The 26,166-nt window shown below is 36.2% G+C and overlaps 1 protein-coding gene and 1 long non-coding RNA gene across 3 annotated transcripts in view; one reads left to right on the plus strand and one right to left on the minus strand.

Annotated features, from left to right (window-relative positions):
* LOC115213502 (unconventional myosin-Ic) overlaps positions 1-26,166 on the minus strand; it is a 188,687-nt gene that overhangs the window by 95,801 nt on the left and 66,720 nt on the right. For both annotated transcript variants that reach the window (XM_029782509.2, XM_029782508.2), the window contains exons 2-7: positions 19,012-19,257; positions 15,635-15,750; positions 8,921-9,119; positions 5,487-5,567; positions 4,302-4,481; positions 493-591 (exon numbers count right to left, since the gene is read on the minus strand). In XM_029782509.2, coding sequence (XP_029638369.1) covers positions 493-591; positions 4,302-4,481; positions 5,487-5,567; positions 8,921-9,119; positions 15,635-15,750; positions 19,012-19,137 — 801 coding nt within the window. In that variant the 5' untranslated portion in view covers positions 19,138-19,257. The remainder of the gene's footprint in view (positions 1-492; positions 592-4,301; positions 4,482-5,486; positions 5,568-8,920; positions 9,120-15,634; positions 15,751-19,011; positions 19,258-26,166) is intronic.
* The window catches only part of LOC118763913, a 94,467-nt gene that overhangs the window by 45,437 nt on the left and 22,864 nt on the right, over positions 1-26,166 (plus strand). The window lies entirely within an intron of this gene.

The following is a 26,166-nucleotide window of genomic DNA, read 5'->3' on the forward strand; positions in this document are numbered from 1 at the left end:
GAGGTACAAACATGCACCCAAACACAGACACACACACAAATTACCAGCCCAGGTAATTTGAATCAAACCATGTGGTTGGAAACCAAACTTCTATCCCACAGCCATGCCTGCACTTATGAAACAAAAATGAAATATTGAATAACATGGATATTCTAAAGCCTAAAATTATATTTCCAAAAATCTATGGGTTACCTAGTAGCACACCATTTAGGAACCACAGGTACAGAAAATATTGAGAATAAAATTGCAATCTGATAGAGCTTAGTCTTCTCTAAACTATTATGCATCTAAGGTCAGAGATCATAGGAACAAAGTATCAACGAGGTAAATTACTCTGTTAGGAATCTCATCTGCATCACAATCTTAGTTTAATAGGAACTCACCACTACATCCATACCAAAACAAAGTCATTAAAAATCCAATTTTAAAAATTCAATTATTACACACAGAATATGCTGATATTGAAACTTAAGTTTAAATATAACATCTTACCTCTTCTTCAGAACTGGAGAAATCACAGATTTTCAAGGCTTGACGCATTTCTTCAAAGTTCTTCTTATCGTCAATAGATGCAATCTTAATACTTTTTCCCTGAAAATATATGTTGAATACTTAATGGCACAAACAGATATAACAATTTTTTGTGCAGAAACATGGATAAGTTTTGTAAAAAAGAAGTATTGACAATTGAATAACTCAGTATATTACAAGTGCTTAAAACTGCAAGTAATATACTGGAGTTCATTCAGTTGCATCTTCAGAATTTTTAACTTAGAACTTAAACAAAGACAAGGAAGGTTTCCACACTGTATCATTCAGTCTAGGAGAGGGATACTCTGGTAAAGATTAGATTAAACTCCTGTAAATAAATGTGCAGAGGGAAAACATGACCAGAGGAAGTCAGGGTTGCAATTTAGTCGAGGAAAATATTATAAAAAGTGTTGAAGTGTGAAGGTTTATAAGGCATTACCTGTGTATTTTTTTGCATGTAATCCAAAATATGTGGTGGGTACACTGTCCCACAGATTTGATCGGAATACTGTACTGTAGAGCACACATGGTCTTGTACAGAGCTAGCATTTTTCAAGACACTTCCTAAAAGGGGATAGCCAGAGGAGGAAGGGCAGTACTCACAGCTGTTTTCAGAGCATCTGAGACAAGTGGGAATAAGTTATGTTTAGACTGGTGACCTATTCAAAAGACTTGCAGCAACTGAACTCTGTTAGAGGTACCCAAGAGCCAAAAGGTGATGCTAATTAGGCTACAGATTAAGTTAACCATCAAGAGTAAAAACAATCCCACATAAAGGGTTTTACACAATTTCTGTTTACCAAATTTCATAAAGCTTTCATCAACTCAAGGCTATGGCAGAAGGTGTTCTATACTGGGATCAAATCTCAAACCACATGGTTGCAAAACAAATTTCCTAACCAAAAGTCATGCCTGCAACAAATATTCCTGGAATTGTGGTGCACCTGAGCAATGTATGCAATAATTTCATTATTATTAAAAAAATCTTTGTAAAGCAGACTTCCTACTACAAAGTCCAAGCCTTGTTGCTTGCGTGCCTCAGTGAGCCTGAGAGTTAAGCCAGAGAAGCACAAGCTTCTGATGGGGCTTTCCATGATGGGCAGGTCAAAGAAAATGGGTCAGACTAATAGAGATCACCCCTTCCAAAAGGTAAACATGAGTTTGCATAGGGCCAACACCCCTACAGTAAGTTACAAACATCAAAGACAATTCAATAATCAACAAGCCTTGGGAGAGGGTCTTCTTTCGGGGAAATAGAAAGTACAGGTACAGCCCAGAGTTGAGAACAATGAGAAAAGTTGTTGATGGCCTATGCTCTATAGGAATTGAATGGGGTGCTTAAGTGGAACAGACTTCAGTATATGATATATGTCATCACTATGAAAAGTTTTCAAGGATTATAAGATGAATATTTGAATAACACATGTGGAAATCATCCTTTTAACAACAGACAAGCACACAAATTTTAAGCTCAAACACTAGCCTTAATAATGCTATTTTTATGTGACTAATTACCTAACTAATGTAAGATAACCCATTTCAGCTTTTTCTAAATAGTTTCAAAGTTTTAGCATAACCAAACAAGTAACAATGAGAATTTCACTGACAAATGAATTATAGCAGTGGTTTTCAGGGGGTGAGGACTGAAAAGGGGTGGACAAATAATCATATTTAATAAAACTAAGATAGTTTTAAGTCTTTGAATTTGTCCAACACCATGGAGAAGAAACTAGAATTAAACAGAGGCCATCTCTATTCTACACTTGCGTCAGAAATTAATTAGCACTTCTCAAATTTCTACATTTTCTTACATTTTCTTAACTTGTTATCAGAAACGAACCCGTTTTTAATCAAAAATTTATTAAAACATATCCCAGCATACCACATAATAGTCAATATCTTGTTGCTCCTCCTTTGGCAGCAATGACAGCTGCTACGCGGGCTGGCATGCTGTCTATGAGCGCCTGCAGGTACTGTGCAGGGATAGCCCTCCATGCAGCAAGAAGTGCCCCATGCACATTCAAATCCCTACCCAATCGACTCCAGAGGTTCTCAATAGGGTTCAGGTCAGGTGACTGGCCAAGCCAGGCCAGTCGATGACCGTCACCCTATGGTCCTTGAAGAAACCAGTTGTGAGCTTGGCTGTGTGGGGTGGCGCGTTGTCCTGCTGGAGCACGTACTCCTCACCACCAAAGAGGTATCCCACAGAGGGTAGGGCAGCATTCCGTACTATCTCAACGTACTTTGCTGCGTTGATGTTGCCTTTGACGGCATAGAGCCGCCCAATACCACTGTAGCTGAATGCCCCCCACACCATGCTTCATGGTGGGAGCAATGCAGTCTTTGTTGAAGCGCTCACCCCTGCGGCGTTGCACATGGACAGGCTTGTCACTGACAAGACTGAATCGCGACTCGTCAGTGAACATCACTGTCCGCCACTGCTGCACGGTCCATGTCTTGTGGGCACAGGCCCAGAGCAGCCGCCTCTTCCGGTTTTGGGCTGTAAGGAGCGGCTTACGGGCGGCCCTACAGGATTTTAGACCAGCTTCCAGTAATCTGGTCTTGACGGTGGTTGTAGACAACTGCTTCCCTGTCACCTTTTGCATCTCCTCCGCCAGTTGCCGGCTCGTTGCCCTTCGGTTGTTCAGCGACTTTCGGATCAGCATCCGGTCCTCCCGCTGGGTCGTCAGCCTCTTCTGTCCCCTACCCTTTTTGTCAGCTGCTGATCTGGTTTCTTCGTATTTCTTAAATAAGCACTGAATTGTGCGCCTGGCTACACCAAGTTTTCTGGCTATTGCAGCCTCCGACAGCTTCCCACGCCACAAGAGAGCCTCGTACCGTCTCTCCAAGGTCATGCGAGGTCTTGGGCCCATCTAGGAATGAACGATAAAAACCAGTTATTTTCATTAATACTATTCATTTGAATAATGTTATGCTATAACAAAACTACTATGAGTTATTATTCATTAAACAAAAAAAAAGAAAGCAGAATTTCTCACTTTATTTGATGTATAACAGAAAGTTTTGTGAACCGGAAGTGACGTCACGAAGCAGAGTGTAGGAGAATTTGTGAGGAAAAAAAATCTTGCAAATACACAAATCAATTAACCTACAAGCTGTTCAAAACGTCTTACGCGATGAGAAAACTTAGTACGGTGTGATTTCGGTCCTTGCGAGGCGCTACCTATATCTATTAAACAAAGGAAGATTTGTCTGCATCCGCACTCCAAGTTGTTGTTGCACTGCTATGTCAACATCATTAGGCTGTAGACTCTCAAACTGCTCTGCAAACAAAGTTACGTCATCGTTCTGTGCAACAGTGAACTCGCAACAAAGCAATAGTTCGAGATATGGCCACTAGGTGACAGCACATACCTTGAGTGAAGAGCAAATCAAGGGTGCTAATTAATTTCTGACGGTAGTGTATGTAACTATAGCCATTAACACAAGGGAGATAACTACAAGATACCTCAACACGAGGCAGAATTTGAAATTAAATCATTTGAAGATACATAGCATTCATTTTTTGAAGTTCCCACAGTATCTATTTGGTGGGAAACATGTATAGTACTATTTCATTCGTTTCAGAAATTTTTGCTTTCTCATTAATAAAGAGGGGGCAAAAGTGTTTAGTTATTACTATTTGGAGGTAGGAGGCTGGGATTTTTCACTTTATAAACTACTGAATAATATAACAAACACAACAGAGTTTTAAACAAAAGAAATAGATTTATTATAAATAAATTTATAGTATTTTAAATGCATATTACCTGACATAAATAGTGGTACTTATTGGGATCATCATCGAGATTCACTTTCTCAAGTAATTCCTGATCTTTGCTGCATAAAAGTTGGTAAAACACATGAAAATTACGTTCTCCAGGAGCATGGTGAATAACTCGAGATTTTTCCAGAAGATAGTTGAGTATATGTCCACCCACAGGAGCTCCCTTTAATAGAATTTTAAAAATATGGTCAGTTTATTTTCCAAGGTCTACTTTATAAAAAAGACTCTTACAGTGACAAGGAGAGATATCGAAACACAGAATCAGACAAAGTAAAAAGAGAAATGGGAAGAAGAAAATAAAAAAGAAGATAGAAAGGGAATAAATTGTAAAAGTGACAGAGAAAATGTTTTGAGAAAAGAAAGAAGAGAGAAAGAGACAGGAACATAGAGAGAGTGATCTGATATTTACTTAGACCTGAAACCTCATAATAATCATTGCGTTACCCGTGGGAATTCCATGGCTTTGAAAAACTTGATGATTGCTGGAAGTTTAGAGAGCTATGAAATACACAATTTCTTTTGTAATTGCATTTTCCCTCAAGTGCTGATTCTTAAGACAGAATAAAGTCTGCATAGGTAGTATTGAAAGTGCAGTCTTAGGATAGAACATCTTCGAAAACTATATTCTTTGCCATACACTTGTCGTCTTTTCCACCTTGAACGTTATCTGTTATTCTTATCTTAATGCCAACTGTAAACATGTTCAAGAAAGAATTACATACAACTGTCCATAACAAAAGACTGGTTCACTTCTCTTCACATTTCTGTGGTGATTACATTATTATAATTATAGAAAATGAGTTGAAAAAATAATCAGCATCATCATCATTCTAATGTCCACTTTTCCATGCTGACATGGGTTGGATAGAAGTTATTGGGGTGGATTTTCTACAACTAAATGTTCTTCCCGTTGCCAACCTTCACCTGTTTCCAAGTAAGGTAATATTCCCCATGACCAGGCATGTTTTTGTGGAAGATTGTAATTCAATGACACTGCTTCTTACATGACAGTGACATTCATTTACAATGACAAGGCAAAGCCAAGGCAAGAAGACACACATGCACATATGGTTGGCTTCTTTCAGTTTCTGTGAAACAGATCCACACATAACAGCTAACAATGTTAGCTGTTAGTTGTGTTTACAACTTTAAAATGTGTACCACTTACCTTATAATCAAATTGTATATCCATAAATTTTCCAAATCTGCTAGAATTATCATTTCGCGTAGTTTTAGCATTTCCAAAAGCCTATAAAAGAAAATAAGATTTTTTTTTTTCAAAAATGTTTTAAATTCAAATTATGCTTAAATTAAATTTTTTTCTACAACTATATGCAAACAAAAAGTTCCATATTTAAATGTAAGCACTCTCATTCACAGATATCCTTCTCTTTATCTTTAACTTGTATCAGTCACTGGATTGTGGCCATATTGGGGTACCATCTTGAAGGATTTAGTCAAACAAATTGACCCAAGTATTTATTATTTTTAAGTCTGGTAATTATTTCATCAGTTTTCTGCCAAACTGCTAAGTTATGTGCATGTAAACAAACCAACACCAGCTGTCAAGTAGTAGAGGGGACAAACACAAACTTACAAACACAGATATATATATGCAACAAGCTTCCATACAGTTTCCACCTAGTAAATTCACTCACAAAAGCACTGGTTGGCCCAGGGCTACAGTAGAAGACAATTGTCCAAGGTGTTACACATTGGAACTGAACTCAAAACTAGGGCTGGATTAAGACCCACAGAGGCCCTAAGCACTCAAAAGGTTTTAGTGCCCCCACACATATGTAATCCAAAATATAAATAATAATAAACCATAAAATATATTTTTATTCTTCAAAATGAAACGAAACTAACAGTAAGATGGAAAAGAATGTTTATTTTTGTATACTTCCACTTTATTTATATTTGAAAAGTTTTCTCCAACTTTCTTTAAAGTTTTCTCCAACTTTCTTTAATTGCAATGTTTTTGAGCAGATCTTCAAAATTAATCTTATGTAATGCATCTGCTTCTCTTCTTAGTAAAAATAAAGCATCCATCCTTCTTTGTAGCACAGTTGTTTTGATGAGATTGTTAATATACTTTAACTGAGAAAATGAATGCTTAGCTGAGCAATTTGTGACCATTAATGTTAAAAATATATGAAAAGTAATGTCTACATTTGGAAAGGCACACTCGATATTTATTTTAGCAAGTCTAAAATGATTTCTAATGTGCCGTAAACTATTTACAATTACTGTGGTGCCCACCCTTCCGTCAATGCCCTAAGCATGTGCTTATTTTGCTTAAGGGTTAATCCAGTGCTGCTCAAAACCATATGGTTGCAAACTGAGCTTTTGGACAGCCTTCTTCTAATTTTTGTTTTCTCACGTGTTTGGGAAGAATCAATATATAATAATCACACCCACTAGCCACCAATCAGGAAACTCCAATTTCTTACAATTAGTTAGCAGAACTAGGAAAAAGAATAGATTAAAAAAATGCACTGTTCTCTTACAGAAGCTTCCTATATCATAAAGTCCAGTTAGTTATTATCCAACCCTGTTTGGATCATACCGTCACTATCAATGGAAATTTTTTTTAGAATGAGAGTGACATTAATGCTATAAAATAAAGTGTAAAAATAACAGCAAAAAGCGAATAAAAATAAGAATCATGCTCCAGCTTTTCAATACATCTATAGAGGTTTACTTTCCAAAAACTAAGTCTACAAAAATGAAAGTGAAAAAAATTATCATTAGCTTTTATTTTTCCTTTGTTTCAGTCATTGGACTGTGGCCATGCTCGGGCACTGCCTTGCAGAGTTAACTCATTAGCATTTAAACTGGCCATATCAGGCCGAAATATTCCACCTGTTCTATGTTCAACTCAGTCAGATTCAGTCCCTCACACCTGCTCTATAATGTCTTTCTGGAAGTATACAATGAGGTCATTGAAATCTCAAAGCTATGAAATAATGCATGATTAGCTCAAAATATTGTGAATAAATAAGCATTGTATCTGACAGTCTAATCTGAATTCTAATGGGTTAAATCAAACAAATTGACCCAGTATTTATTTTGTAAGTATGGTACTTATTCTATCAGTCTATTTTGTTTATCTGCAGAGTAACCTGGCTGTAAACAAATCAACACCACTTTGTTAAGTGGTGATGGGAAAGACACACAGCATCATCATTATCATTTAATGTCTGTTTTCCATGCTGACATGGGTTGAATGGTTCAACAAGATTTAATAAGCCTCAGAACTCTTTTGAGCTCTAGTGTCAGTTCTGGCATAGTTTCTATGGCTAGATGCCCTTCCAAACACCAAAGACTATACAGAGCATACGGGGTACTTTTTTTTTACATGCTACTGGCACTAGTGTAGTCACCAAGTAATATTTAAGACAAGAAAGGAGCAGGGAATAAGAAAATAGGAAAAACTCCTCAACCAAGTGTGTATGTGGGCGGGGAGTATTTGAGAGGAGTATGGTGGTTTTATATCAGGTGTTGAGAAACTAAAGTATGATAGGTGGAAAAGCAAGGTGTAGAAGCAGTGGAGGAGGGAAATGTAGAGGTACATAAAGAGGGAGCTATAGTAGGGGTGTAATGTCAGATATGAGAGTGTATTGAGAGTGATAGCATATAGGAGCGGTATTAAGGTAGAATATGGCACGAGAAAGTGTGATAGCTGAAGGCACAGAAAGGTGATCAGTAGTAAATGGTATGGAAAGGGATGATAATGTAAATGAATGATGGAAGTAGTTCATGGGGGAGGAAATAACTGGAAGTGCAAAGTAAGAAGCTATGTAATATGTGTAAATTCTGCAGCTGAGTATTGCCATTGATAGAAGAATTATGGGTGTTAGGAGCTGGAATTAGGGGAAGGCTTGATGAGGCAAAAAGAGAGGAGAGATAGGGCTCCACATATAAAAGCATAACCAAGGTAGTTTTAGAACATCATTTTTGCTGTGATGGATGGGTCTTCTCAAGCACAGTGAATCACCACTCCTCACGGTCGTTTGTCATCTTCTCATCAACTCACAAGGCATTGGTCAGCTTAAGGCAACAGTAGAAAATACTTACCTGTGATGCTACATAGTGGGATTGAACTTGAAACAATGTGGTTGGGAAGCAAACTTCTTAACCACACAGCCAATCACTTCTACCTCACATCTAATCATGTAATACTCTCTCCTCATACTCTTATGAAACTACCTTCTCACCCCACATCCTAATCTACTGTCTGTATCCTCTTTCATACTCACCTTCTGTATCTTGAGATACTCTGGCATCTCATAACTACCATCTTTAGCTCTTTTTCTAGCTACCTCCATCCACCCTTATACTATACTGACTTGCCATATATTTCATTTGTAGTAAGACACCTGTGCTTTCCCTTAATCATACTTTAGTCTCTCAACACCTGACTGTATGTATGTGTGTATATGTGTGTATATATATATATATATATATATATGTATGTATGTATGTATGTATGTGTGTGTGTGCGTATGTATGTATGTATGTATGTATGTATATATATATATATATATATATATATATATATAATATATATATATAAATATATATATAAAACACACTTACCTCTAAAACTGGGTTGGATTTTAAAAGCCTATCTTTGACCCTTTCAACTTCACTGGAATGAACATTGCATGCTGCTATGTATTGAAGCAACTTTTTGGATGCTTCTGTTTTGCCAGCTCCAGATTCCCCGGAGATAAGTACACATTGGTCCCGATTTTCTCCTCGCATTGATCGATAAGCAGCATCAGCAATGGCAAAGCTATAAATAAAATGATAGAAAATTCAACTCATTTTGGTAATGAATCTAAAAATAATATATAATATAATGTATATTTTACATGGATATATATACAGTAATACTATAATAATGTACATAATACATATAATATATAAAAATATATATAATATAAATAATAATTAAATATATAATATATAGAAATATATAGTAATATATATTGAGAAATTGAGACCCCTTTCAGTCATGACTGACAGTGGGAGTGCACCTAGAAAGTTACCCTCTGAGGTACAAGTCTGGGCAAGGTTGTTTATAGAAGACCAGCAGTTGCCCATGCATACCGGCCTCCCCTCTCCATGCCACTGATGTTATCGAAGGGAAAGACAACAGCAGATACGGCTTGGCACCTGTGACATTGCAACTCGTTTCTACAGCTGAGTGAACTGGAGCAACGTGAAATAAAGTGTCTTGCTCAAGAACACAACACACAGCCTGGTCTGGGATTCGAACTCACAACCTCATGATCGTAAGCTCGATGCTCTAACCACTGAGCCATATATATATTTTTTGAATAGGTGCTTAAAGGATGCTTAAAATATCTCATGGAATAGGATATGGTCTAGTCATCTACATAGTTAATCAGATTGTACAGGAAACTACCACAGCAGTTGTAGCAGCTTTATAGTCAACTGTTAACTGTTACGAAGAGGTATTAAATTGATGGACCGGGTTATGAAAATTAGGAAAAGAATTATTGCTCAACTAATTAGGAAGAGAATTAGCCTGAATGAGATACAGTTTGGTTTTGTGCCCGGAAGAAGTACTACTCATGCTCTCTTTCTAGTAAAGCAATTGCAGGATCAAATTTCTTGGCTTTCATGAATCTGGAGAAAGCCTTCAATAGGATTCCTTGCTCTGTGATCTGGTAGTTGCTGTGGAAGCTAGGAAAGATGAATGACTGGAGAGAGACATCCAAGCCATTTACAGGGGAGTGGGCAGTAAGGTAAGAGTAAGCTATGAGTCATCATTATCATCATTATTTAATGTCTGTTTTCCATGCTGGCATGGGTTGAATGAGTATGGCAATAAATTTAATATGCAGGTCGGAATCCTTCAAAGTTCAGTTCTCAGCCCCAATCTATTTTTCACCTTCCTCCAGGATATAACAGAAGAATTTAAGACCAGCTGCCTGAGGGAACTGCTCAATGCTGAAGACCTTATTCTTATAGCTGAATCTGTAGAAGAATTAGGAAAGAAATTCCAGGGTGGAAGCAAAACCTGGAATCAAAAGGCTTTAAAGTTAGTTTGGTAAAGACCAAAGTTCTCTAGTAAGCAGGAAAACAGAATATACTAATCCCTTCAGGAAAATGATGAAAATGGACCTGTTTGATATGGAGAAAAGTTGTAGGTAGAAATTCCATATGTTGTACCCAATGTAAACTATGGACACATAAAAGGTGTAGTGAATTTATAGGAAGATTAACAAAGAATAAACTTTGTTTGTGGTAGATGCATAAGAGCAATAAACACCAAGAAAACAGAGGATATAGTTTTTCTTAAACAACCAGGAGGATCCTTAGAGGTAGTAGGTAGTTTTAGAAAATGAATTGGCTGGGGAAAGTTCAGAGAATTATTATCTCTGTTGGTAATAAAAAGCCTGTCTCTTTCAGAGTGAAAGCCAGATGGTGTGATGCTTATGTATGAACAGCAATGCTACATGGTAATGAAACATGGGCCGTGAATGCAGAAGCTATGCAAAGATTAGAAAGAAATGAAACTAACATGCTCCATCTGATGTACAATGTCAGTGTGCATGTATAACAAAATGCAAATGTGTTGACAGAAAAGCTGGGCATAAGGGGAATCTTGTGCCCAGAAGAATCTTATGTAATGTGCAAGAGAGAAGACTATACTAGTATGGTCATGTAATATGTATGGATGAGGACAGTTGTATAAGGAAGAGCTGATCACTAAATATGGATGGAAACTGTGGTGGAGGGAGACCAAGGAAAATGTGGGACAAAATAGCGAAGACTGACCTAAGGTTGAGTCTCACAAAAGAGATGACAAAACTAAGACGATTGTCAAAAATGAGGTCAAAAATAAAAGCATATAGTTTATGTCAATGCTCTGCACCCAGTTTGTACCTGTCAAGTTTTCCCCGCAACCCACAACTCACTTTCATAACACCCATCCTTTAATCTCCCTTCTATGGTACTATTTCCTTGCAGGTTGTAATTACATGGGAACACAAAAGCATATATTTCATCCTGTCTTTTGTGCTGTCACTTATTCTTCTCTTTGAAACCGCTTCCTTTGTCGCCCATCCTGCATTCTCAACATCATACCTTAGCACTACATTTTCTACTGAATACTTCCTTCTCCTGAACACCCACTCATACCTGTCATTGACACCTGCACCCCAACATTTGTTGATCACTCACTGTATCTACCCCTATGAACCTCTGATCTACAACTCAGTTACTGCTCGTCCCTCTCTCTCCCTCACACTTTATATAATTTCTCTATTTCTCATTTATCTATGACTTTATGACACTGATGCTCTCCATTTTTCCTTTTATGTCCTTCCATCTATCACTTCCTCCTCCCTGGCCCACTTCTATTTTCCTTTATCATCCCTAACTGAGATTCACCATTGATCACACCTCCACCTTTGGTCACCATTCACTGCATCCACCTCTATCTTTAACCATCAGGCACCCTCCTTTCTCAGTCTTGCAAACCTACCCATCCAGCTAGGATCAAATTTCTGTCTTTATTCACCATTTATCCATCTTCATGTACCCTGACACTTCATCTCCACTATTCTTTCTCTCTTTCCAGCTGGGGGATCTCCTTTACAAGACACCTATTCCTGTCGTTTTTTCATACATTAGCCTCTCAACACCTGGTACAAAGCTACCTTCAATAATATTGTACCTCACTCAATCGAGGGGTCTTGTCTTGTGAGTAACTTGGCGACCTCACTAATGCTGGTGCCATGAAAAAGAAAACCCAGTACATACACTATAACGTGGTGGGTATTAGGAAGGGCATTCAGCCATAGAAACCATGCCAATACAGACACTGGAGTTCAAAGTAGTTGTTTGGCCCATAGAATCTTGTTGAACTATCCAACTCATATTAACACACAACACTGATGTTTGATGATGATGATGACAACAACGATGACAATGATGATGAATTTTCAGAGTAAGGGAAATTATTAACTAAATTGATGGTATGCTATTTGTAATCCTTTATTTTTTTAAAATTCTAGTGGGTTGAAAGGAAAAAAATTAATTCAAATTGTATATAAACTCAGAGCTTAAACTTCCAAATTCTGGAATATCCTTAACAAAAGTCTTGTCACGTAGGTTCCTTAATCTTGAGTAAATTATTTGCGATAAAATTTTGTTAGCATTAGCTAGGCATAACTTAACATTTTGCTTATCATAATTTACCTCCTGATAGTCAAGAATGAAACAAAATTCAAGTTCTATACTTTAGCAATAAATGATGCACAAATTTGTTCTACTGTTAAATAGGCAAATAGAAAGAAAGAACTTGCCATGGAGTGACCACTGCAAGGAAAGTAAGAACTTTCCATACAGTGATCACTGCAAGGGAGACTACCCTTGATTACATAGAAAAATATTCTACACATGAGTTATATGATAAAGAAATGGATATAAGTGTGGGTGGGGGAGAGAAAGGAAAGCGAAAGTTAATAGTATCATCTACAGCTGTGAAAATGATTTAAATAAAATGCTCATTAAGGGAAATTTCCTTGCAGAAAAAGCCAAAGAGGAAATCATTAGCTGCAAAAGTAGATAATAACATAACAGAGCAATGAAAATGGAACTAAAACATTTTTCTATGGGATTTTAAAGCAGAAGTAAAAATTTTCTATGAATTTGTCAAAAAGTAACAAACACTATTAATAAGGATAATGATGTAGTGGATGAAAGTTTTTATAAAATAGATGGGTGTCGTTGAAAAATTCAATATTTTATGGTTCTGACGAGCATAATTTTTGTTTTTCTGATATGAAAAATAGGTCTATTACCGTGAAGAGGGGAAGGAGAAATTTAATGCTATTAATAAAAAAAAAAAAAACAACCCTCAGTGGAGCTTTTAAGTAAATGCGTAACAATTTGAAAAACCTTTTTGCCAATGTTTTAAGCTCTAACTATTAAGACATACTACTTAAATTGACAGCAACAAGACTGGGATAAGAATTGTAATGCTCAAAGATACAATTCGAATTCAATGATACAATTTTATACTCATATTTTTTAACATGATATTGAGAAAAACTCAAATACCAGTTGTAATAATTTATAAAGCTAGTGCAACACACACATACACGCGCGCGTGTGTGTGTGTACACAGATGTACATAGGTAGTATTTTAAGAACCCACATTCATGGTTATAAAGTTAAAATTAAGAAAGATCCCAAATACACACACACACATACATTCATTGTTTCCAAAAAAGTAAACAGCTATAAGAGCTGACATGCCCATAGGTGCAGGAATGGCTGTGTGATTAAGAAGCTTGCTTTGCCTCTGCCAATGACTGAAACTAGTAAAAGAGTAACAGACCTTGGCTACATATTCTCATCTAATTGTATATCTATCATTATCTTTTAACATTCACTTTTCCATGCTTGCATGGGTCAGATGGAATCAAGTAAGGTAATATTTTCCCATAGCAAGACATATTTTGTCACAGAAGACTGGAAATAAACAGTCTAATTTTTATGATGATGAAGCACATTAACATCATCATGTGATGCCTTGACAAGGGTACACACAATCACATTCACACATCTCTCTCTTGGTCCCTACACACCCACACACACACATACGACAAGCTCCTTTCAGTTTCTGCCAAATCCATTTACAAGGCTTTGCTTGACCGGAAGCTGTAGTAGATGACACTTGCCCAAGGTGCTACACAATAGGACTGAACCCAAGACCACATGGTCGGGGAATAAGCTTCTTAACTACATAGCCATGCCTGCATCTATATATTTATTTATCCACAATACAAATTCATTTTCTTTTCACAACAAAACAAGAAACCCCAGTTTGATATAATTTTTGACATTGGTCATGTAAAAGCAGTCTACTATTCAATCTAAATATTTTTATTGATTTATGGGTTTTGATTACAATATAATGTATTTAATAAAATATAATGTTTTAAAATGACTTTATACTACACAGTCTTTCATTAAAAAAACCCAGTTAAGGTCTAACTGAAACCTACAGGCTTATGCATTCAGAGCTTATCCAGATTTTCAAGGTGTTTATAGGCTGAAAATACAAAACTCAGATCCTTAATAGAGTACCAGTCTGTAAAAAGGTTAACTCCCAAGGTGTCATTGATACTCATTTTCAGCTGAGTGTACTGCAGCAACACGAAATGAAGTGACTTGCTCAAGGCCACAATGCAATGCCTGGTCTGTGAATCCAACTCATGACCTAACAATTGTGAACACTACATCTAAACCACTAGGACACACACCTTCACATTGTGTATGTTGCTTACTATAATATGACAGTGTTAAACCCTTTAGCATTTAAACTGGCCATATCCAACCCAAATATTCTACCTGTTTTATGTTCAAACCAGCCAAATCCAACCTCTAACACCTATCCTACAATGTTATTCTAAAAATATGCAATCACATCATCAAAATCTCAAAGTTACAGGAAAATGCATTATTAATATATAGTAGTGTGATTTAATTAGCATTACTTTTGAGGGGTTAAATGGAAAGAATATTGGAATGATTTCTCATTACCTTCTCCTAAACAGCAAGAAACCAAAGATATTTAGAGGAAGGGAAATAAAAGTTGTAATACTCAAACTCTATCCAAGAATATCAATAATCTAAATGAGGTGAAACATCTCCATTGTATAGTATTCCCTTGATTTTATCTACTTGCTCCTGAGAGGATTAGATTGTATCAATCTGCTCATGAGAACATTTGAATCAAGCTCTCCAAGTTATTTATACAGTGCTTACTGTATTTGATGATACAAAAGATATTTGGGCATATTAGAAGCATTCCAATTTCAGTAGTATGTGTTCAGGAAAAAGAGCCCCAGGGACAAAATTAGCTTATGGAAGGTTCAACTTCGTAGTGTGATCATTTTGAAATTTTTGAACAAAAAAACTTGTCACTTATATGCTTTCAAATACAATATATTAATTTTGGTAGCAAACTGTACTCTTTTCTACCTCAATGAACCAATGAGTGTTAAGTGAAAGCAGTTAAGGGAGATTTTCTGAGCAAACATGCACAGATTTTGCTATCTTAACACTGATAAAATCATAAAGAATGGGGGACTGATGATTTGTCAATAGACTCTACATTTGACACTATTTTCCATTTCTATTTTTATAGATCGTCTAATACATGTATGCCTTCTCTGATGAATTAGACTATTATTTCTTCCTGAGTCGTTCTCATGCAATCACACCCTCATAAGAGATAGGTATTAAATTTGATTTTAAACTTACACGTGTGGAGGAAGTTCATAAAAGTTGATATTGCGGTAACTATGCATAATATCATTGTTATAGATATCCAGTTGACAGTAAGGATTCACTGATACTAGGACAGGACCAATATAAGTCTGCAACAATAAAAGTTAAAGTTTTACATCATGTTCATTACAGAGATTTTATGAGAAGTTTTATAAAAGATTAAATCAGTAAATTAAAAAACAAAATTACTTCCCAGGTAAATGGACCACCAATACCGAAAATCTAAGCACAAAAATCTTTCAGCTAACTAGTAACAGATCATTTTTTTTTCTTTTTGGAAAGAAACATAAATTTACTAGACTGCTTTGACAACAGTTGTTGCTATTAAATGGAATTTTGATATAATATTGGAAAAGAGGTTGAATTTAATTAATTGTTTTTCTAGAAATACTGTATGAATAATTATTTTTCTAGAAATATTGTATGAATAAACTCAGAGAAAAGCCCTTGTTTATTTATTCATTTCATATTCAGAGGTAGCAAGCTAGTAGAATCATTAGCCTGTTGGACGAAATGCTTAGTGGTATTTCTTCTGGCTCTTTATTCTGTGACTTTAAATCCCACAAAAGTTGACTTTCATCCTTTCAGGATCAATAAAATAAGGACCTGTTAAACACTAGGATTGATGTAATCAATTAACACACCATTTCCAAAATTGCTGGCCTTGTACTGAAACTAAAATGAATTTATTCCATATTTATACTAAAAGTACAAAGAGAAATCAATTACTTAACTCTTAACTTCCTGTGCATATTCTATGTACTGTTCATGAAGTTTGGTTACTTTTTCTGATGAGTTGTAGTGCACCTGAGCACTGTATACAATGAGTTCATTATAATTATTATTGAGAGAGAGAGCAGCACATGCCATCAAAGTGACACTGAAACCCAATATACCAATCATGACTACACAACTGATAAGGGTACACCATGCACATGCATCACAACCACATGTGCATGACATGATGACTTTGTATCAAGCTAAACAGTGCATGACCAGTTAAAAGTTTCTTCAGGTCGAGTAGCCCATCCCACTCAAACGGTCCCTGAGTAAGGTTTGTTTGAGGATGATGAACAAAACACCTATGTTTCCAGAAGTGAGTTATTCAAACTCCAAAGAACTCCTCTCAACACATGGCTATGATGCTCCCCCACCACTTCTGCTTGTGATCAGAGATGCACATATCGTCAGCCACTAAGGGACATGCTCAACTGGTTAAGGTCAAACAACTGACAAGCAAATCTGTGGTATTTAGCAGAATATTTGCTGTAGCCCATCTTTTATACAAAGACGAAACATGTACATGATAATGCTTCCAATCAGTTTGTTGATCAGGCACCTGTGGCTTTTATGGGTTTTTCCAAGAGTAACCTTTAAAGCACTTCCCCCTATTGAGAGTTTTGTTACATTGTTTTATTGTTATCAAATGTTTACACAAGTGGTTTTTTTTTGGGTTTTTTTTTGCAAAACCCTTTGTATATTGTCAAGTGTTGTCCTTTAATGTTTTGATTTATATTAGTCCTTGAGGCTGATAAAAGAATGAACTATTATTATTATTATTATTATTATTTATTATTATAAAATTTATCAACTTTTTTTCACAGATTCAGTTCTTATTTAAAGTGAATACTAGATCTGATTTTCACAGTAGTAGCAGTAGTAGTAGTAGTAGTAGTAGTAGTAGCAGTAAAATGAGGTGGGTGATTCCTAAGAGTAGCAGTACTCATGTATTACTATCCCCATAGCATTTTGAATGCTCCTCTTCATGCTATATCCATACTGTTCATAGTATATACATACTGTATTCATACTATTAGAAAACAAATCATATATTTTAGTTGCACATTTAAATCATAGAATATAAACATACAATTTATCAAATATGAAGCATAAAAATTTAATGTATTTTACCATTTCGCATAAACTTTCCAATAAACTGAAATTAATGGCTGAAAAATACCCACAAAAATTTATAAAAAGAAGCTACTAAAATTGTTAGAATGTAAAATTCTAAAACATATTCACAAATTATAATATTGTGAAATATGAATAACATGTATATGATCTATATAAACACAGATCTATTCAAACAGAACGAAGAGATGGTTGTGGGTTCAGTCCCACTGTGTGGGAAAATGTCATGTACTATAATCTCAGGTCATCAAGGCCTTGTGAGTGAATTTGGTAGGCAGAAACAGTATGGAAGTCCATGTGAGTGTATGTCTTTCCTCACTCACCACAAATCGGCATTGGTTTGTTAACATCCCTGTAACTTGATAGTTTAAAAAAAGAAACTGATAGAATAAGTACCAGACTTAAAAAATAAGAAATTTGTTCAACTAAACCCTTCAAAGCAGTGCCCTAGCATGGCCATAGTCCAACGACTGTAACAAGTAAAAGAAAAAAGATATAAATGTAGTATTGCGGGCCTATTTGGTACAGTACACCTTGCCCATTACCGAAACCTATTTATGATATTGGCAATTCATATATTGTCACGGGTACATATTGTTATGCTCATTACTTATTTCTTAGTGGTCAAGTCCATCTTGCTGAAAGTATGTATTATAATGTAGTTATTTCTTTACTACCCACAAGGGGCTAAACATAGAGAGGACAAACAAGGACAGACAAACGGATTAAGTCGGTTATATCGACCCCAGTGCGTAACTGGTACTTAATTTATCGACCCTGAAAGGATGAAAGGTAAAGTCGACCTCGGTGGAATTTGAACTCAGAACGTAATGCGAGACGAAATACGGCTACGCATTTCACCCGGTGTGCTAACGTTTCTACTAGCTTGCCGCCTTATTATAATGTACTATAGTTTACTATTTTAATCAGTAGTACCAGATTAAAATTGATGAGTGTTTTCTTTACTGGCAAGAAAAGGATATTTAGGTATTGGACCAACAACTAATTGAACTCGCTACTTGTAAATTACAATTCAACATAAACTAACAATAAAAGAAGTTATGCCAAGGTTGTGTGCACTGCAAGGCATTTGGAGAATGGAAATATTTATAGAACCAGCTTTCTTTTTGGAGAAGTTAATTTAGTACTGGAAGATCTTAGGTTCAGATTCATCTCCTTTACTTTTAATGAATCATTTGTTGGCTTATTTCTCAGCCTTTCTGCTTCATTAATACATTTGTTGATGAGAGAGCTATGATTTGCAGTGTGAAAGTAAACATTAACAACTTGCTGAAACTAAACATTAACATTCTTTTTAAGCAGCAGATTACACTGTATCGGAATGGAATAGAAAACATTTTAACAGTTTAAAATAAAACAAACAATAAAAGATCATTCAAAACATATCCGGAATTGACTAAAGCAATTATACTTACATAGATAAGGTTTTCTTTAAACCTTTTCTTGAGGTTGAGCTTAAAAGCATCAGGATCAGTAAAATTTTCCAGAAGGACAAAGTCCTGCAACCCTACATGGTCTCGCTTGGTTAATTCACTCTCCATGTTGATGCAGACTTGGAAAAGCTGGTCCACAGAAATAAAAGAATTTAATCACGTGCTTTACTGGCTGCTTGTTGTTGTGCAGTGAAGAAAGAGCTGAATGTATTGACCTTCTCCGTACATCTAAAAAGCAAACATAAAACAAAAAAAGATCTAAATGTAGCAAAGACTAGTAACAGAAAAATGAACAAAAATAATAAGTAAAAAATTTTAAGTTTCGAGATGCAACATTAATTAGAAGTTATGACTAAAACAGGAAATTATTCATATAAGCCTCATTATCATCATCATCATCATTTTTTACATCTGATATTTCCATGCTATCATGGGTTTGAAGAGTCCCCTCCAACACAGCATCCCACTGCTTGTTGCATTCCAGCCATCCTTGTATGAGGTTCACCTTCACGAGTTCAGCCATCACTACCTCTGCTTGTGTTTACCAGGGTCTTCTTTTTCCATTGAATCTTTCAACATGACTAATATTTTTTCACTCACCTGTCATCTTCCAAAGACATATATATATATATATATATATAAATAGATGTGTGTATTTTTCCCTGCGTTTAACTCCATTTATTTATTTATATATATATATATATATATATATAAATAGATGTGTGTATTTTTCCCTGCGTTTAACTCCATTTATTTATTTATATATATATATATATATATATATACACACATACATATATATACATACATATAGACATATAGATATACACATACATACAAATATATATATATACATATTTACATACATATCCATAATACATATATTACACACACACACACGCGTGCATGTGAATACACACACATCCCTTTCTTACAAGACATACATAGCATAATCATTACAACACAAGGAACTTGCAACTATGGAATGAGCTGCAGAATGGCATGTCTAAAAGGCAGCAAGTAAGCAACTGAATGATCAATGATTTGTACTTTATCACTGTGCTGTGCTACACTCATGGCCAAGACACTTAGAACTTAACAACCCAATCCACCTAACTGTAAGTAGGTACCAGATGGTGGTTTTTGTTGTTGCTGAATGAGATGTATGCTCATAGAAGAAGTTAAATGCAGCACTTGAGATCAACAAAATGCACTCATATATTTCATACAATCATATGTATGTTAAGTATAGTGGTAATGGTGGGAGTTTGTTCAGCTAACCCTTCAAGGCAATGCCCCAGTGTGGTCACAGTACAAAGAATGAAACAGGTAAAAGAAAAAAAAAAACATATAGGTCAAATGACCTTTTAGAGGTTCCAGCATTGTGGTAGAGTTAGTTCATTGCCATTAAGTCATGGCAACATTTTAAAATATATGAATGCATTTGTTAATTTTAAGTGCTTACAGTCATATGAATAGAGATACATCACATGGGAGTACAATGTTATGACATTTTCAGACAGTTATTGATGATATCAGTTACATCTTACACACAATTTTCTCAAAGCTGACAGTTGTTGTCAGACCTAGATATTTTGACTAAAATTTAATTTTTGTTCTTGATGTAATTTACTAGACATCTCATTCTAAAGGAATTCTAAAGCATACTCCTCAAAACAGAGTGCCAATATCTTCAAGAAATTTTGATAAAATGTCAAGAGGTTTGATGCTGAAGAATCCAGATTTCTTTGTACACATTCTGAAATGAATTTAAACATTATAAAGCCACATTATCAGCTTACTGTGAATGCAAACACATTCATTCTATGCTACAGATGTATAGCAAAAAAAGAGAGAGAGAATTTACTGACAGGCTGTTTCACAATTAGTTAACTAATCCTCAGAAAAGATCAGAAAAAGTCTTCACATCAGCTGCTATATAAAGCAGTCATAAATCAGCTTAGTACTATAGTGGATGGTCACTACACTCAACCACCACACTACTTATGAACTTTACACACAGAACACCGGATGATACAAACTGTTCTATCTACCATTTATTTCAATAAAGTTTTGACTTTATTCTTTGATACCTACTTATAAAATACTAAATACAACCTAAGAAGCAACACAAAATGCTACCTGGCTAACGGCCTTCCGGGTCACCAAAATTATGTAATGTACATTCTAGAATCTGCAGTTTTCCAAATGGTGTATCAGAAGTGCCTGCCCTCTTATTTCCTTGTCTTCACTTGAACCTGTATAGCCTGTCCTGTCATATCCTGACAAAACATACATACCGCCTCACCCACAGATGGCATTATAATCACACCGTTCCATTATTTTCCAGACATAGATGCGCAACTACTCCAGCATGACATCAAATATTTAGAAAGTTTCTAAACAAAAAATATAACTAGCACTACCAAATCTACCAGCCTTTCTTTATTCGCCAGTAACATCAAATGACATCATACAATGTCCTGACATTGTACTCCCATGAGAAGTATCTCTGTCCATATGCCTGCAGGAAGAGGTGAATATGGCACTTAAAATCAACAAAGAAATCTGGGTTCTTCTTGAGGATTAAATCTATTGACATTTTGTGAGAATTTCTTAAAGATACTGCTACTCCATTTTGAGGGATACACTTTAGAATTCTTTTCACATACTTAACAACATAAAAGTATTGTGAACCAATAAGAGTTAATGTGTGGTTACTCAGCCAGCTAGTAGTAGTAGTAAAATATCTTATAAATCCCATCATACCATCTGAGAAAGAAGAATGCAACAATGGATAAAGAAATCGCAGATACACTTGGTTCTGGTATATCTAGGATTTGCTTATTCAATTTGCTAGTGCCACAAAAAAAAGGTAACCACTTTGTAAAGTGGTTGACATTAAAAAGGGTATCCAGCCACAGAAACTATGCAGAAGACATTGGTGCATCATGCGCTTGTCCGATCATTAGCCTGTGAAACTGCAGCCCAGGAAAGCCAGATGTTAGATAATGATGATGATGGTTAGGCTAAAATGAAAACCAGGATAGTCCATGACCTTTGATCATTATATCAGTCTGTATTAAGTGAAAACCTTGAAAATGAACAACAGCAGCAAGAATATGAATGGTCCACTCAGAAAAATGAAGAACAATTTGAATGAGCATTGAGAAAATTTCTTTGAGGCATTGTTAGATATGAAATATGAAAAATTTATATGATGTGAATATATATACATATATATATATATCAGAATCAAAATCGATCAATGGAATTGCAGATGTGTTACCAGTGCCGGTGGCATGTCGAAACTCTACTTGTGAAGACCCGTTGAGGCAAGTGAGGATCAGAATCGAAATCGATCAATGGAAATTGCAGATGTGTTACCAGTGCCGGTGGCATGTAAGAGAACCTTCCGTTTCGCGACCGTTGCCAGCACCGCCCCGTTTTGTGTCCGTTGCCAGCCTCGCCTGGCCCTCGTGCCGGTGGCACATAAAAAGCACCATCTGTTCATGGCCGTTTGCCAGCTCTGTCTGGCACCTGTGCGGGTGGCACGTAAAAAGCACCCACTACACTCTCGGAGTGGTTGGCGTTAGGAAGGGCATCCAGCCGTAGAAACACTGCCAGATTTGACCCCCAGTAGAACCGTCCAACCCATGCTAGCATGGAAAACGGATGCTAAATGATGATGATGATGATGATGATATATATATATATATATATATATATATATATAATATATATATATATATGTGTGTGTGTGTGAGAGAGTGAGAGAGGGCGTAACAGACAATATCCCTTCTCAACATCAGTATATGACTCACAAATATACATAGATTACAAACAGGTAATAAATACAATTGAGTAACACAAAGAGACAGCAATGCAAGTAAAATATTAGACACTATATGGTTACAAGCCAGTCTTATCTGGGTACCTCAGACAATCCAGAAGAAACTATACCTACACACACAAATGCAATGCGTGCAAAATCAGGACACTTTGTATAGTTACATCCTGCATAAAGACTACTGAAACAAAAAATAGGTCAATATCAAACTGATAAACTGACTTGCAACTTGTTTGACAACCATTCAAAATTACATACACCATACACATGCACACATGAAATAAATGCAATTTATATACATGCAAATACAGTATATATATATATATATATATATATATATATATATATATATATATATGTAGGAAGAAAACAAAAATAGAGACAGTGAAGTTAATAAATGTTTATTATCAATAACAAATCAATCACTATCCCTTACAGCTGTTTCAATTAATACTCAATGAATTAAATATTAAGTTCCTATGCCCTGAGCATAATATCTTCAGAAGGGGAAAAAATACACCCTAAGATGTTTTGACTGAATTCATTATTCAGTCTGATATAATGAATCCATAAACACACATATGAATTTAATTCACTGAGTATTAATTGAAACAGCTGTAAGGGATAATGATTGATTCGTTGTTGATAATAAATATTTATTGACTTCACTGTCTCCATTTTCTTTTTCTTCTTTTATATGAATATAAACTACATGGTTTATATAAATATATATATACCTATTATTTTAAGGAAATATTCCCCCCAAATATTAGGTATTGAACTAGTATTTCCTTGGATGAGACCATCCCTTCATGAGGCTAACATAACCTCTAATCAAATTATACATATTTAATATACATACATACATACATGTATATATATATGTATATATATATATATATATATATATATATATATATATCATCATCATCATATATATATATATATATATATGGCTCCATCAAACTCAAACTCGCAGATGGGACTATTCACAATACACAAGGCCACCACAGCAAATAGACCCAAGGTGGACACCGCTGGCAACAGCATACACCTCATCTCGATGCTCCTACTGAACATCAGAGGACTGCTAACACTCAGTAACAGGACAAAAATCCCGTTCTTGAGAGACTTTGTTGCATACAATCAAGCCCTTACGGAAACACACCTGAAACCGGACATAGCAGATGCGGAAATACACATACCACTGTATGTTGTACTACGGACCGACAGAAAAGAAAGGAGTCATGGAGGAGTTGCTATGTACATCTGTGAGGACCTCACACCCCAGGTCCTTTTGTCATACTCAAATTCGGTGTGTGACATACTAATTGTACATATAAGGCAACTTGGTGTAGTTATATGTGCTACATATCACCCTCCAGATGCCCCAAGCCATGTAGGCAAGTTTGAAGACTGCCTTATAAAAATAGAAGTTCTAGTCACATTAGAACAACACATAAGTGTACTTCTTATGGGAGACTTCAATCTACCCAATGTCAGATGGCCCGAGGGCCTTTCTCTCCCAGGAATGACACGATGTGAACGAGGACAGGCGAGGTCCCCCCTGAACCTCATCAACACTCTGTACATGGAGCAAGTAATACTCCAACCAACCAGGGCAGGTAACATACTGGATCTGTGCTTCACAAATAATATGGATCTTATCCATAATGTGAAAGTGACACCGACACTACTCTCGGATCACAACATGGTAGAGCTGACCATGTACGGGCCAAAGGAAAGCATGGACATGCAGCCTACAAGAAACTCTCTGAATCTTTCCAGCTTGAACTTCCATAAGGCAAACTGGAAACAAATTGAGAAAGAGATCCTCAAACAAAACTGGCCTGAATGTCTATCCTCACCAGACATCGACATGAAACTTCAACAATTCATGTCTGTAATGCAAGCCATATGCTACAAATGTGTCCCAGAGAGAAAGGCCTCTGTACACAAGAGCAAAATCCCCAGAGAGAGGAAAATTCTAATGAGACGGCGTACAAAAGTTTCAAATCGCCTAAACAAACAAATTGAAAGCAGTGAAAAGTCCCGCCTGAAAATAAAACTATTGGAAATTGAAAAATGTCTGCAACTCTCCCATGAAAAAGAAAGAGCAGACAAAGAAGCCTGGGCTATAGACAACATAAAATCTAACCCCAGAGCTTTCTACAGGTATGCCAAAGAAACAGCTACGGTGCACTGTAGGATAGGGCCACTCCTTGAAAAGGATGGCACACTCACAGGAAATCCAATGAGGGTAAGTGAAATACTAAATGAGCAATTCAAGAGTATTTTCACCCCACCCCTAGGGCATTTTCAAGTCAGCAATCCAACTGACTTCTTTACCACTGCAGATATAAAATCGGAGGCAGCAATGATTGATTACATCAATATAAAGGAAGATGATGTAATAAAGGCTATTGATGAAATGAAAACAAACTCAGCTACTGACCCAGATGGATTCCCAGCAATCCTTCTAAAAGTATGTAAGAGAGTCCTAGCAAGACCACTGCAGTTCCTCTTTCAGAGCTTCCTTGCAACTGGCAAACTTCCAAGAAAACTGAAGGAAGGTAAAATATGCCCTATTCATAAAGGAGGTAGCAGAGCGGAGGCCAAGAACTACAGACCTATCTCTCTGACCTCACACATCAGCAAGGTCATGGAACGAATAGTCAGAAGGAAACTAATCACCTTCCTTGAAGAAAATGACTTGCTGCCTGACACTCAACATGGTTTCTGACCAGGAAGAAGCTGCTTAACTCAGCTCCTACAACACTATGACTGGGTGCTGAAACGACTGCTCAACCACTCAAATGTGGAAGTCATATATCTCGACTTTGCAAAGGCCTTTGATAAAGTCGATCATGGAATGCTATGTCACAAACTGCGTGATCTTGGCATAGTTGGAAAATTGGGAGAGTGGCTTCATGACTTTCTGAAGGATAGAAGCCAGGTGGTAGTAGCCAATGGGGCCACTTCCATTAACATGCAAATAGTAGTAGCCACTTCCACTAACACGCAAATAGTGAGCGGTGTTCCGCAGGGCACTGTTTTGGGACCACTATTGTTCATAATGGCCCTCTCAGACATACCCTCAACCACGCAGAGAGCCACGATCACAAGTTATGCAGATGATACAAAAGTTTCACAGGCAATACAGAACCCTGAAGACACTAAGCACCTGCAATGTGAGCTGGACAAAATATACAAGTGGGCTGAAAAGAATAGCATGCAGTTCAATGCTGAAAAGTTTCAAGCTCTATGCTATCAGCACGCAAAACTAA

Source organism: Octopus sinensis, linkage group LG6, assembly GCF_006345805.1.
Source record: "Octopus sinensis linkage group LG6, ASM634580v1, whole genome shotgun sequence".
Lineage (NCBI taxonomy): Eukaryota > Metazoa > Mollusca > Cephalopoda > Octopoda > Octopodidae > Octopus > Octopus sinensis.